The sequence below is a fragment of the Poecile atricapillus genome, chromosome Z (genome assembly GCF_030490865.1).
Source record: "Poecile atricapillus isolate bPoeAtr1 chromosome Z, bPoeAtr1.hap1, whole genome shotgun sequence".
Classification (NCBI taxonomy): Eukaryota; Metazoa; Chordata; class Aves; order Passeriformes; family Paridae; genus Poecile; species Poecile atricapillus.
Genome location: NC_081289.1, coordinates 41,115,136 through 41,130,203, shown reverse-complemented (window position 1 = coordinate 41,130,203; position 15,068 = coordinate 41,115,136). Strand labels below are relative to the sequence as shown.

General features: G+C 35.7%; 1 protein-coding gene across 2 annotated transcripts in view; it reads left to right on the top strand.

Moving 5' to 3' along the window:
* Positions 1–15,068, top strand: part of LOC131573279 (CCR4-NOT transcription complex subunit 2) — an 83,507-nt gene that overhangs the window by 45,672 nt on the left and 22,767 nt on the right. For both annotated transcript variants that reach the window (XM_058827078.1, XM_058827077.1), the window contains exons 2-3: positions 2,364–2,486; positions 13,644–13,710. In XM_058827078.1, coding sequence (XP_058683061.1) covers positions 2,376–2,486; positions 13,644–13,710 — 178 coding nt within the window. In that variant the 5' untranslated portion in view covers positions 2,364–2,375. The remainder of the gene's footprint in view (positions 1–2,363; positions 2,487–13,643; positions 13,711–15,068) is intronic.

The following is a 15,068-nucleotide window of genomic DNA, read 5'->3' as shown; positions in this document are numbered from 1 at the left end:
AGAAAGACTGTATTTAGACATACTAACTTCCTTGCAGCAGCTATAGATACATATTTTGAGAGCTGTGACCCACTGACTCAGAAATCTTTGCAGTGCATATGTAGCGAGCCACGTGTAAACCTTAGCAGAAATATGATCAAAATCTGCAGGGTCAAAGACAGAATAGCCTTTTCCCCTTATATGGCTCCTGTTTTGTAGCTCAGGGTTGCTTATTACATTAGTACAGTACCATGTACACATCAGTGACTTGCTTTCTGTCACAATTCAATTGTTCTGATGATGTATCACAAGAGAAGGTTATGTGGCAAAAAAATAATCCTTTTCTTATCCCAGGTATTGTTAAAGGAGCACCAAAGAATTATTTGGGACTTGTGAGAAGCTGCTCTTCTGCTTCTTAAGAGCAGTAGTGGGGTGAGACTCCAGCTTCTCTTCATTGCTGAGGATAGCTTCACCAAAGCATTTCACTATCCTTTTTACTGCAGTTAAAGGCAACTGCTCATCTCTCTGCACTTTACTCAGGCAGAGCAAAGGACAAGATAATCCCCTTAGCCTGTTAAATGCTCCATCCCATCTGGTAGGTGATAATTGCATTGTAAGGGGATTAACACAGTGGGATATGCTTACAGTGTAATGAAAGCTTCACTGTAAGTGTGAAAGTCAGCTGATTGCATTCTAGCACTTGGGGACCTTACATTTGCACATATTTTGTAAAAAAACATAAAAGACAAATTTGATTTGGGAAAGGTATATACATGCCATCTTTCACATATTTGTAACAGATTTTATGTTCTTGAATATCAGTAGTCTGAATTTCTAAAATCCTCTTGTAGGAGTAGTGCAATAGACTTTTGTTTAGCCAAATGTTTTGAGATTATTCAGTGGAGTATAGCTATATTAAATGCATCCCAGGTGTTGACTACCATTAATCAAAAGTACTATGAATTTGAAATCACGGGGTTTAATTGTTACCAGTCTAGGAATAGCTACGTTATTTAAACACTGTCTGGAAATCTTTGTCAGTAAAGGTGAAATTTGAATAAACCACACTGTGAGGAATATCACAGTAATTTTGTGTCAACGGGGATTTCTGTCGAGAGGATTTCTGGCTGAAAGTAACTATTTTTGCAGCCTACCAAAGTAAATATTTTGAAATTTCAGTTTCAAGCATGAGCCTAAGGTAGTGCAAACTGACTCTTTTAAAAAAGTTTTTTAAATTTTTTTTCCTATTTTTTAAAAATTTATCTAATGCTGCAGTGAAGAAAGTAAATCTTAAGGTTCAGAGCATTTCATAAGCTAACTGTACCTTAGCTTCCTTACCTTTCAAGATGACAGAGATCCTTGTGAAGATAAGTTATGTAGGGCAGTATCTCAGGGTTGATTATCACCCTGTTGATTTCACTCTCTCCAGTCTCCATACGGTACAAGAAACTGGGCAAGTTGCTCTGTGCTGACCTGCATGTGCCGCTTCACTTGTTCAAACATTAACCTGTTTGGTTAAAACAGGGCTTGGTTAGTGCACACTGTGCTGGGATGTAGCTTCATAGTCAGATGATTAAATGAGTGTCAGGTGTAGTAGTGTGCAGTGGATGCTTTAGTGACATTGTATGACCTTGCTGCAGGATTAAATTTTCTAATGAAGTAAGGTTCTGTGACCAGCTGTGTGGTTGCTGTTTCTCTGGTTTCAGTTTCCTGACTTAGCAGTTCTGTGTGTGCATCTTCTGGGAGTAAGGGTAAAATAAAATCTGGTGGGTTTTTATTGGATGTCCAAAGTAATTTTGCCAGTCTGTGATGAGGTTGTTGAGTGTGGTTAAGTTCAACCTTCTCTTCATCATGGATCTGATGAGTGGGGTCAAGTAGGAAGCTGTTTTTCCAAGTTCTGGTAATGAGACATGGAAGATTTCACAGGTTTTTTTTTTCCTTCCCTTTTATTTTTGTTAATTCTTTTAAGGTGACTGAGCTCTAAAGAATATTCTTAATTATTTCCTTTTAGGCTGAAAATGTTTACCTGAGGAGAGGAAAACTAGGGAAGTTGGCTCTTTTATTTTCTGACATGTTGTAGTTTAAAATAAGCTTGGGTGTAAGGTCATGGAACTCAAAAAATAAACATAACAACACCCTTCCAAAAAATGAAACCATGTCTCCTTTCCCCTCCTCAGTTGTTTCTGGAAAATGAGTTTGTCACATGAAAATCCCTCTCAAAAGAGCCATTACAGTGGCAATGTACAGAAAGTATTTTTAAGAGGAATTTTCAGATATTTGGAAATGGGTTTTTAACAATCCTTCCATATATATTTAAAATATATACCAGCTATGTAGCAAACCAAACCATATATGGTATATAATGAGTTTTTCTTCTTATTTAGGTGACAAACAGCATGTTTGGTGCTTCAAGGAAGAAGTTTGTAGAGGGGGTTGATGGTGACTACCATGATGAGAACATGTACTACAGCCAATCATCGATGTTCCCACATCGGTCAGAAAAAGATGTAAGTTGAATAAACTTATTTTTTCTCCTTTCAGTTTAGAGATACATTTCACATATTTGAAATTAAGTGAGGAACGGCTTCTTTTAGCTTTAAGCTGTACATGGCTGTTTCCAGCGGCAAGTGCTTTAGTTTCAGTGAATTTATTCATGTAAACTTCAGCCATATGCTTGCCAGTGTTGTTGGGTTTTTTTTCATCTTAAAGCATTGTATTTTAATTTCAATTGAGTTACTGATTATATCTTGTGCTTCCATGCAGTGTCTACAGGTTTTTTTGGTATCTCCAGCCATTTTTAGTTTCTGAAAATGCTTTGTGCAATTTGCTGAAATATTTTAAGTTACATATTTCTCCTATTTGGAATGCCATAAAGTTATGAAACTAGTAATTCCTAAACATTTTTTCCCCTTGGTAATGACACATTGTATGTTAGAGCTGCATTGACATTACTGAAGTTCTGCGGCATCTTAACAAAGATAAATATATTAGGCAGTAAAATATTTTACTTTTATATTGAGTGGCATGGAGAATTACATGGAGGACTTGAAAGTGTGACTTGAAGTTCACATCACCTGCAGGTCAGTAATATCATCTCATGGCAGGCTTGCATTTAATATGTTTAGGCAACATACTCTTTCTAATAAAAAAAAAAAAATCTGTTCAGATTTTAAAAAAGGTGCAAGTGCTTAAAGTCTGCCTCCAAGACTGTCCAGAAATATACTTAATAGCAGTTGTGAACATAGTCTTGGTAAACCTCGACCTGTATCAACATAAGCATTTCCTACAGACTCTTAGCTAAATTTTAATTCCGATTTTTCAAAGAGAAGGAAATAGGTTTAGAGAATAGAAGGCCTTGTCAAACAAAATGAAACAAAACAAAACAAAAACCAAATTAACACCAGCAACAACAAAAAGCGTAAATGCAGCTTTCCAGTTTAGTTTCATAAATTGATAAGAAATTTCAGGTGAACCAGCAAAGGATTAAAAAGCAGTACTGTGCAAACAAAACTAAATGCTCTTTTCTCTTTATGTTGATTACATGTGTACATGTACCACAGATGCACATAGGCACAATGGAATATTTATGATGTTGAATATACATCCTGTCTCTGGTCACTGAGAGGTGCAGCTAGCATTCTCAAAAACAACAGAAAGTGATTTTTGTACGTTAAATCCTCACTTTTAGATTTGATGCACTGGCAAAAAAATCATTATGGTGTAGTAAGAAAGGTAAAGTGAGATAAATGCTATGCTGCACAGTGTATGTGGTGAAAACTGATGGCTTGGTACATTGTTGACACAGTGAATGTTTTAGTTGCCTACTTTTTCTGTAGGCAGAGTTGCAGAAGTGGATCTTAGAATGGCACTTCAAGAGAAGGAAGGTGGGTGTTCCAGACACCAGGAATGACAAATGAGAAATCTTGAAAGCCTGTGGGAGAAGTGGCCAAAGTGGGGCGTAGAAGTCTGCTGTAGTTGGCAGAAGAATGATGTCATTTTGACAGGAAAATAGAAGAGTGGATTTACAAAAGCTTTTTAAAATTTTATTTCCAAATTATTATTAAGATTTTCCGAGCTCTTGTAGCTTCACTGTTGACCATTATGATTTTCTGGGTTTTTGCTTATGAAGTTTTAAACTCTTCATGCTATTCTAATTTTTTTATAAGTTTATCAAAATAAATTTGTGGTGGTAATAATGACTGTACATTATTGATCACTCATTATAGCTAAATGCATATTGTGTGTTGCATGTTCTATTTGATGTTTCATTTAGCTCACAGTAGGTAAGCAGGATTGGAATGGTTGTTACATTCTCTTAGTTTCCAACTTTCACCACTTTGTAAGCTTTTTCCTGTTGAAAATAACCGCGTTTTCAAATAGTCTTTCAACTAGAATTCAGCTAAAAATGTTGTATATGAAAGTAAAATAAATTTATTGACTTTGTTGTTTAGATAACAGTATTGAGAGGCTAAAATAAAATTGCTCAGAAGTTTTTCTAAGTAAGGTAATAAAGACTAATGTTCAAAACCTAGATACAGTTTTATGAATACCTGGGGTGAAAATTCCAGCATTCTAGATCTTGAAGCACTTTGCATCTTTCTGTATTCATATCACTATGGGAATAAAATAAAGGTGGAAGAAATTTGGGGAAGAAGCAAATTACACTTATTATCTAAACAAAGTTTTACTGCAATTTGAATTATTCCTCTTTTTTCATTTTCCGCTTCATTTATGTCTTTACTGATAAAATTCATGTTTCAGGGTTTTGCAACTGACCTGTGAAAAAATTACTGAAATGTTAATTTTTTTCTCTCTGGTGTATGGTATGTATGTATGAATGCAGAGCAATGCAGAGCAATTCCTTAATTTATGCTTCATATATCTGCTAGAGTTTTTCAAACTGAAATAGAATGATTTTGGTGGAAGCCTCTGAATGGCCTCCTTAAATACTGTTTCTCAGGAAGGGCTAAAGCTTGTTTAGTGTTTACCCTTATACTGGATATAGCTAAGTGTTTCTGTTTTTCATTTTGTTGAAGTTTTACTGATTCTGATCTTGGAAGTTACTACTTTCCAAGGAACTGTTGCTGCTCATATGTATGTCTACTCCAAGCTGAGAAACATAGGGAATGGTGAAATCCTCCTAAAATTTGGAGTAAGGGCTATTACTGCAATCGTATTTGTATAAACTTCAAAACTTACTTTTCACTTTATTTTTACAGTAAAGTCAAGCCAAGTACTGTCTTAAATTTCAAAGACTTTTAACATGGGCAAAGAGCTAGTAGCAAATAATTTTGGACGTGTGACTTTTATTTCAGCCTCAGTGTAGCGAAGAGCTTGAAGTTTTAATTTAAATTACCTGTTTTTTTTCACTAGAGAAAGCAGTTGTAGATAAACAGGACTAATATGGTAATTGAAGTGGAAAAGTTGCATGTTACTCACATGGCACAAGTGCTTCCAAGATCATGCAGATTGGATAAGTTATTTTAGGCCCACAATTATGGTTCCTTAGATGAAATTACATCTTTCTCAAGCTATTTTATGCTTCTTTTTTACTAAATAAGTTGCTTTGACTTGAGTCATGCTTGCTGAGCTAAGTAGGGAAGAGGAGCAGAGTATATGCACGAATGCTCTGTCTGTGAATTTTTCTGCACTTGGTCAGTGCATTATAACCAGGTCAATAATCCTTCGGCAGAGAAATTAGGTGTTTTCTAGTACTTTCAGAACACAGACCAGGTTAAGAAAATAGTATAGGTTTTTGCTGGCAACAAGTGGGATCTTTGTAATATAAATTGGCAAGATGATGCACTGGGTGCCCACAAAACAATTGCAGAGCTTATTTGTGGCTAATTTAATCAACTTAATTGAGCCATCTGTGCACTCAGCGAAATAATTTTCAGGACATGGATACATGTATTTTTATTTGGATAGAGTGAGAGTGGTAGAAATTGATAACTCAAGGCCCTCATGTACTTCTGAAACTACAGTTGTTAAATGAACAAAACAAAAATGCAGATGAGCTTTGAGAAAAGGTTGAACTGATTCAGTTGAACTTCTTTGATTTCTCATGTATGAGAATGTAAGAAGGGCTCCACAAGGTTTGACCAATCTAGCCCAATCCACTGAAAATGTGTACATGAGAGTATAAGAGTAGGGCAGCTTTTGTTGCTCTGAACTGTAGCCATAAATATGACAGTAGACACACATGTGTTTTAATTAAGGTCTACCCAATCAGAAAAGTTAGGAGATTTTTTTCAATTAACTTTTTTTTCAAATCTTGGCCCAGTCCTTTGCTGTTCATTTTCTTTTCCAGTTGCTCAACAGATAGTAAAATGCTTGCAATAAGGTAGTAGTAATACTTCTGATTTGTACTTTTAATTGTGGCAGATGAGATCTAGCTTGAGGATTAGATTTCTCTCACTGCAATTGTTTATCTAGCTCCCTAGCACTAGGAAGTCCTCAGGTTTGGATATTGAGTACAGAAAAATGGATTGTTGATTCCGAGAGCCTGCTTTCCAAAGGTTTCTTCTGAAAGCTGAAGCATGTCTGTAATGAATGACATTCAGGGGTTCCTCCGTCATGAGATGGTTGCACAAAGGCAGATGTTGGTGATGCTGATACAACAAAAGGTGGTCATAGGCCTTTTACTGTGATTTTATTAAACTGATTTCTAGAACCTTTATTTTTACTGTGTTTTGAAATACTTGGCCTTATATAAGGAGATGGTACTTTTACAAGAGAGAAAATGCTGAAGGTCATTGTGGTTAAGATACAGAATCTTACTAAGTTTTGGAAACTGAGTGTGTAAGAGTTTAATCAGTTTTCTGGAGACAACTTAGACTTCAGTGCTGCTGGACCTCATTGATCCAGATGAATTGATGACTTTTAAATGCTATTATTTCAAGATTCTGAGGAAATCTATGGTATCTTGTTTTCTAAGGTATCTTTCTTGTCTTAGTCATAATTTTACTTCAGATGCTTCATATGGAGTTGCATGTATTCAAGAATTCCTATGAAACCCCTTTGTGTCAGGAGCAGTTGTAGCATTCACACTAATGCTGGTTGGCTGAATAGAGAATATTGTGCATTAATCTTAGTTGTAATTGTGTGAATAGTTTTGATCCGTTTGTGAAGTGAGAAAAAACCCTGAAGTTTATTTTGAGAAATAAATATATTGTTGTCTTCATTATAAATGGCAAATGAATATTTTCACGTGCATTACTTTGCATATAAACATTCTAGTAGATTTGACTGAATAGTGAGCTGGTTTGCCCTGCTTGCTTTGTGAAAAACATGATTTAGGCTTCACTCTTGGAAATGTGAGTTACAAAGCAATAGAGTTACTTTTCACCTTCCAGAACACTGATTAAACATTCCTTGCATGTATTACTGAGTACACAATAAGGTTTTTTTAAAAAAAGCCTCAACCAACCAACAGAAGAAATAAAACAAAACAAAGCAAAAACGCTAATGGAAACAAACAAACTTTAAATGTATGAAAATTGCATTGCCATTGATAGTGGCAAATGTGGCAAAATAGTTGGAAGGACTTGCAGGGATTGCATACTGTGTGAAATAGTATAAAAACACACTTTTGTCTCTTAAGTTCTTTCAGTTGAAGGAACTTTGTGTTTTAGTGCAGTTCCCTTTCAGAGCCTATCATCATTCTGCCTATAGTGTGCATTTTCATAAGAAAGTTACACAGTATGCTGAAAAAACAAAAAGTTTTAAATACAAAATGCACCTATTACTATATCACCTAGAAGTTCGTACCTGAATGGATTTATCAAATTAAACAATGCACGATAAATTAATTTTGTTTTGGGACAAAAGTGTGTTTTTATACCATTTCACACAGTATGCAAGTATGTATCTAAAAATATATATATCTGAATATCAGTTACTTCACATCCCTTTGCAATATGGAATTATGTCACAAGGAAATTAATTTTGCCATTGATGACTGTAGTATAATTTTCACTATGATTGTGTTAGTGTTTAGGCTTTTTATAGAATAATTGAATGAGTGTGATAGGTGTTCTATACTTTGCTTCATCTTCACTTCATCTAGAAGCTTTATTTTACTGCATCTCTAGTTCACAACGTATAGTAGTTTTTATACGTTAGCTCTAGCTTTTGAAGTGGTGCCTTTCACTAGATTAATTCCATGCATAAAATAATGTGCATTTGCTAGAACGGGAAGGTAGGTTATGGTTTCTTACCCAGTAACTCAGTTCATTGAACATGCTGTTTTGTTATATTGATGGTTTAAGAGCTTAGTGTTGGGCATTTTGTTTGGTTTTTGGTTTTTTGTATGCATCTGGTTATTTAGTTGGTATAAAATATTTGCTTTGTTGTCCTAGTTCTTAATTGCTTTGGCATTTTTTATACATTTTTTATAGCATCTTTCAATGAGCTTTCAGTAGTCACTTGGCTCATTGATAAACTGTAATATCAAACCGTGTCTCTACACAGGGAGAATTTGTTTTTACTTGGGTAGGCCATGTTGACCTCACAGTAATAATGTCATTGTCATTCAAAAGCAGCATCTTGTCTCTAAGATCTTGAGATATTGCTGCCATCAGCAGTGTGGTCCTGCCTCCTTGTGCTCTCCAAGTGCTGCTAGAGGCAGAAGATCATAACAAACCAGAAATTACTAAATCTGATAAACTGAATAAAATTTCATTTATTTTACAGTACTGTATTTGGGTTTATATGTCACAAATTATTTACCTCAGTAATAATTTTCACTGGCAGATAATATCCTTTATTTATGTATGTATACAAGGTTTTCATTGATTTATGATACTGAGATTTGGAAATACTTTCTTGTAACATGGTAATTTTGTGAGTGCTGTATTAAAAGGTGGTAAAGAGGAAGACTAGCACTACTAAAAAACTGTCAGTCTAGAAAAATATGTATTTTTAGCTGGCTGTTATTTTTTTTACTTGTTCTACTACTGTTTTTTTACATCAATATAACACTTTCTTCTTTTGAGGCTGTGGGTCAGCTGTTGCTATTAAATAGTGCAGCACAGATGGGAGATACCAGAAATAAAGTAATGTAAATACAAAATAATGCTGATGTTTGCATCTGTGTGAAACCCATCGTTTATCAGGCCAGGTATTCCTCACAAACTTGCTTATTCTACCACATTTTGCTTCTAGGAGTTGACTGTAGTGCTAAATCAATATGTTTTAGCTACAGCTTCCCTCATGTTTAAGAAAGTAGCTTTGGGCTGCAACTACATAATGTAGCAGCCTTCACAGAATGGCTTTACTGAATTTTCTTGGTGCCACCCTGCTGAGGTGTGGTACCTTGGCAGTGATGGTGGCAGGCTGTTGTCCCCACGCTGAGCTGGGGCTTTGCTTGGAGCAGGCAGGATGCTGCAGTGCACCAGGAGGCAGGAACCTGTTCGGCCAGTGCTGCTGCTGGGCCTCCCTCCCACCACCTGCTTGCAGGAAGGCTGCAGCCTATGTTCTCCAGTCTCTCAAGAGGATTGTAAAGTGCACTGTTTTCTTCACAGTTCTGGCAAATTTAAGCATTTTCTGGTGCTGGGGTTTTTTTTGAGATTTGTTGACACTTTCAAATGAACTTACTGTAGTAAACTGATCAAGAGTAATGAAAGCAGTTAGAGTAAAACCTCCCCGCACTAGGGATAGGAAATTGATAGCCCCTTGCAGCTTATTGATTCTTGGTGTGGACCAGTCCAGAAAAATTGGGCCTTCTGCTTGCATCATCAGTTGGTTTGAGTTTAAATGCATAATCTTCCATGATCAGAATTGTGCTGTCACTGTTTGAGACTCATGAGTAAAATGATGTCCATGTCTCAAATTGAGTGTCATGAACTCAGCCTTTCAGCCTGCCAGTACTGAGTGTTGGTCTTTGTTGTATCCTGGCAAAATAAAGTGCAGCCTTCATGTCACACAAGGTCTTTTTGCTCAGTAGTCCCCCTCTCCTATGGGTGAGGCAAATCTTAGGCAAAATCCTCTGTCTCCTAATAACAATTTAGGGAAAGCTAATTGGAAAAAAAAATCTGGCTAGTTCAGTGATACAACTTTGGAATAGAAGCAGAAATCCCATGCTGGGTTTTGTGGCTGTTAACCTCTAGCAAATTGATTTAGGTTGTTACAACTAATTCTGAGTGTTTTTTCCCTAAGATTCTAACATAATTGGGTAAAGTTTAATAGGTCTTAACAACTGGAAGAGGCTTTAGTCACCTTAAGGCTTAGACTGCTCTGGTTTTTATTAAGGCTATGACTTTTGGCTGTTACAGACAAAAAGAAATTCAAGTGGCTTCCAGTCACAGTTGCAAGTATGCTCTTGGGAGAGTTGTTATATTTTCTGTGTCATGTAGCAGGTAGCCCAGTCAGATTGAAATAATGATTGCAAAATGACAGAAGAAATGTTTTTAGTATTACAAAACCATTCATCTTGAATCTTTATTATCGTTGCTAGACCAAGTTTGAGTAGACTATAATAGTGACTCAGAGACTTTGAATGCAAGTCAAGGTTCTGGTAATATAGGATAAGGTTTTGCGGAATTTAACTTCCGTTGTTGATCTAAATTGTATGGAAATAATAAAAAAAAGACAATTTTAAACTGTTCCTTACTTAGATATGACATAAAAAGAGTGTTTAATGAAGTAGAGATGGAATAAGTGAGATTCCTGTACAGTGTATCTCCTGGTATTGAGAAAGGCTTCATTTAATCTGCCTGGAACAGATACACAGGATTTTTTATTGATTTTTTTTTTTTCTTGAGACTTGTTATCTTTGATGTTCTGAGTATGTTATGACATTAAATTATCAGACTTACTGAATTTAACACTTGGCCTTTATTAGGGTTTTCTATAAAGGTTTCTCTATAAGTCATTTTGAAATTAACTTTTCATGTAAAAGTAAGTAGCACAATAGATGTGACCTACTTTGTAATGTTTCAGAAGAAAACCTTTCTAATAAGCAGTGCTGAATAAATATTATTTGCTACTGCTTTTAGCTGAATTTAAAAAATCAAGTAGTACTCATTGTACAAGAAGTGGGATTCTTTTTTCTCTCTTTAAAGTAATCTATTGCCTCTTAGGGGTTTTCTAATTATGGGTTTTTTTACGCCAAAATAACATTATAAATAAAAGATTTTATAATCTGTAACATTTTCTGCTTATTGCATCACATACCATCACAGTAATTTTTAAGTTCCCCGAGCATCCATACTTACGGGGTATTCTTTTTCCGCTTAACTGTTTTGCTTACCTGTCCTAAAGCTGGTAGTACTTTTTGACTGGTGTTTCTAGAACAGTGTCTGGTGTGTTGACTTCTATTTTTGAACTTGTGTGCCTTTATCATTGTCTCAGAAGGTGTCCTATAACATTCTGCTTCTCATTTTTTTCCCATAGAATTACAATTTATTACACCCAGAAACATGTTCTAGGATTTTCCAACTTGTCAAACTTGAATATTTGTTTCTTTAACCTCACCATTTTACTTTGTGTTTCCTTTCTTAAAACCTACTCTGTCATCTTGTTTTGTCAGTGCTTAATTAACATAATTTGTTATTTTGGTAGGGGGGGTAAGTGTGCTTTTAAATCTTGTCTTGCAAGTGTCCCCACTTCAGCAGGCTTTGTTCCATGTTGCAGACAATATTAGTGTGAGTGAATTTTATTCCTTCTGAACGAAAACAGGTTGGAAGAGATGCTCCAGCACTGCATCAGACATGTATCACTCACTAGTGGGCATCTAGTCCATGGCATCAAGTGTTACAGTTAAGAAAGCATATAGTAGCTGGTAGGCCCCCAGAACCAACTTTCTTTTTTACAAATGTGCTTCCCTCTTGCTGCATCACTTCCTGATGCAGGTATGGCCTGTGAACCTGGTTTTATGAGTGCTGAGCTGAAGCCACTGGGTGTTATTTAAAGCAGGTTTTTTGTTCACAGTGAGTTTTTCACTAAAAACGGTCTTCTCTTGCTATTTAAACCTCTTTGTACACTGGTGTGGATGTTTGTTCCTGTAGTTGCTTACTATCAAATACATGCACTTTGTTCTTAATATGTGTGAGTAAAATGTAGGCTGAGTTAGATTCTGATATATTTTCTCATGGTCTACAGTAATTGCCTGCTGTAATTTCTTTTTTCATGTCTTCTGTATATATTAAAAAAACCCACATAAATACTTTGTGATTTATGGATATGAGTGCTACTTTTGATACTTAGTGACTTACCCTGCATGTCCTCTTTCTCATTTCTACCATCTGGATTTTGCCCCAGTATAGACAACTAGCAAATTCAGTTTATAAGGTTTGTTTGAATTTTATGTCTGCCTAGGTGATATCAACAAAGCAATTTGCAGTTTATCACACTAAAGTTACTTTGATTTGAGTTCTTTAGTCTCAAATTGAAAATCCTTGAAATTGCCTTATGTTTCAGAATCTAGACATTCCTTTCCTTGAAACCATCCTAAAATTCGGTCCAGGTACAGACTAATACACTCAACAAGCAGCTATTTGCCGATGTGTCACTAAGTAGAAGTAGCATGTTCTCATGTGGATGGAGGAATTAGGTCAACTAATAACTCTTCTTGCTCCAGGGGGACAATCAGCTATACCTAGTATTGGTGAACAGCTAATCAACAAAAAGTGTACAGGGTTGGATGTTCCAATATTTAACTTCCCTTAAGATTGCAAAGGGTTTTTTTCCAAGTATTTAGATTATATGTCCTGTTTCTCAAATTTATTAATACTTTACATGTCTTCAGAAGCATGGAGAACAGCGTATGCTCTTTTAGAACAATGACTGGAAATCTGGTGTCAAGTGCCTGCATTAGTTGCCTTCTTTCTGGGATATGCAAACCCAAATCTCCCTATTTTTTAATTGAGGGTGATGGTGAAGTTATTTTGTGGGTTTGTTTTTTGGTTTTTGTGGGGTTTTGTGGTGGTTTTGGTTTTTTGTTTAGTTTTTGGGGTTTTTTAAGTTCTTACTCTTCCCAAGAGTCACTATAATTTTTCGCATTTCTGGTGTGTTGTCTGAAAGTTGATAAAGAAGGTTTTAGTGGAAATACTTGGTAATATGTAATTTCTCTAAAGTGGGTGGGCATGGTAGAGGAGGAAATACTGCTTCTGACATTTGTATGTCCTGTTAATATCTGTGTACAAGCATGAAGCCAGCTTTTAGGGCAGTATATTATAATTTTAACATTGGGATATTACCTGAAGTTCATATTTGTTTGTATATACCTGCTGCTACCTATCCACTCATACTGTAAATCATAATACGAAACTCTCATTTGCTGAGCAGGAAAGGATCTGGTTGTATGATGCACGTTTTGCAGAGGAAATGGACCTGTGATTTAAGTAAAGGAGTATTTCTTTCTTCTGTAACAGTGGGTATTCTAGCTGCAAGGGTAAAAAGCCTGAAAGCTTTTAGATCTTGTGTGCTCTTTGTTGCAAGTCTGTGTTTATACAGGTAAAGTCATACATTTTTATTGATGTGTAATATACTGTTACAGGTGTTACTGTGCAGATATTTTGGGGAGTTCCTAAAATTTTTCATGACTTTGAATGAGTTTTCAGTTGTTTTGGTTTTCTTGGCATAACATACTGTTGTTCCAGAGCACGATAGCACGGTATCTTTGTGTCTTTAATAACCTCTTATTCTTCTTTCTTACGTTTTAGATGCTGGCATCACCATCAACATCAGGTCAGCTGTCTCAGTTTGGGGCAAGTTTATACGGGCAACAAAGTAAGAATTGTTTTTATTAATAACATTTATTTTATGCTAAATATATTACAGTTTGACATTCTGGAACATGCAGATGGCTTTGTTTTCTGGTGATTGTAAAAATGACAGTATGTCTCCTTATGTACAGTTATTTTAAGATACATTTTTGCTTTGCTTAGTATGCTTTTTTGCAGTGTTTAGTGTGCAAAATGTCATATTGTCACTTTATAACTGCTAAATATCTAAATACAATCACACTATAAAATTTTTCTGTGATTTAACAGACTCTCTGAAGGAAAACCTAAAGGAAGAAAACTGAGCCAAAATGAGCCTAGTTCAGAAAACTATGTAAGGAAGAGAAGGAAATTATACTTTAAATATAACTGATACTTCACATTCTACAGGAGCACAATAAATCTTGTGTATGTGCTTGGCAACTTGCATTTGGCAAAGAGCTGTGCCATTAAAATTATTCTTCCTTCATCACTGTTTTTTTCTTTCTGGTAGCTTGACTATTTCATGTGTCTGCCAGTCATATGGGCAGCGTTGCAATAGAAGAGCTATAGAGCAGCAGTCACGATGTAATGCAAACTTGAGGACCACCTAACTTATGGCCAGTGTTGAGAACTGCACCTCCTGGTAACTGAGAGGTGCACTCAGGCAGTGACTCAGAATATCTGAGTTAGATACAGTTCCACAAGTAAAACTGTGAATATCATCTCTCCTGTGTCACTGTATGCTTTTAAATGTTTTCTGCTCTCTTGCTAAGTGCATCTGACTCAGATTCCAAGAAAAAGTGTCTTCAGAGTACTTTAGAGAGTCTGGACTTTATCTAGACAAACTAAAAGCTGTGTTTGCTAGATGCATAGCTTTCCCAACTTCTTTTGGCTTTCTTCAAATGGTTTAAAAAATATAGTGGAGTTTTGGGGCTTTCTTTGGTTTGTTTTTTTGGTGACAGTGGTTCTTTTGGAAGCTTTTTTTTTCCTGTCTCAGTGGCTGTTGATGAGTGACCCTGTAATGTAAACTGCCATTTTATTATGCTACTGAGATTTATATGAGCAGCTTCTAGCCAGTCCGAGAGTCACATTTGGCTCTTTTATGTGATGATTCTGCCACTGTTCAACCTTTCAGACTTCACTGTATACAGATACTAAAATAGTTTATTCATTCTGTTTATCGAAGTTATTTCTTGTTAATTTTTTAATGTCATTTTTTAGTCAACTTGGTTTTTCATTCAGTTGGTTGCTGTGCCTAGGATGTAATCTCTGTAACACGGAGACATGCCTAAAACCTTGAATGTGAATATTATCAGGTATCAGTTTCTACCAGGTCTTGAGAAAAAGGGGAAGAGACTTTTTTGTTGAAGTCATGCTTACGAT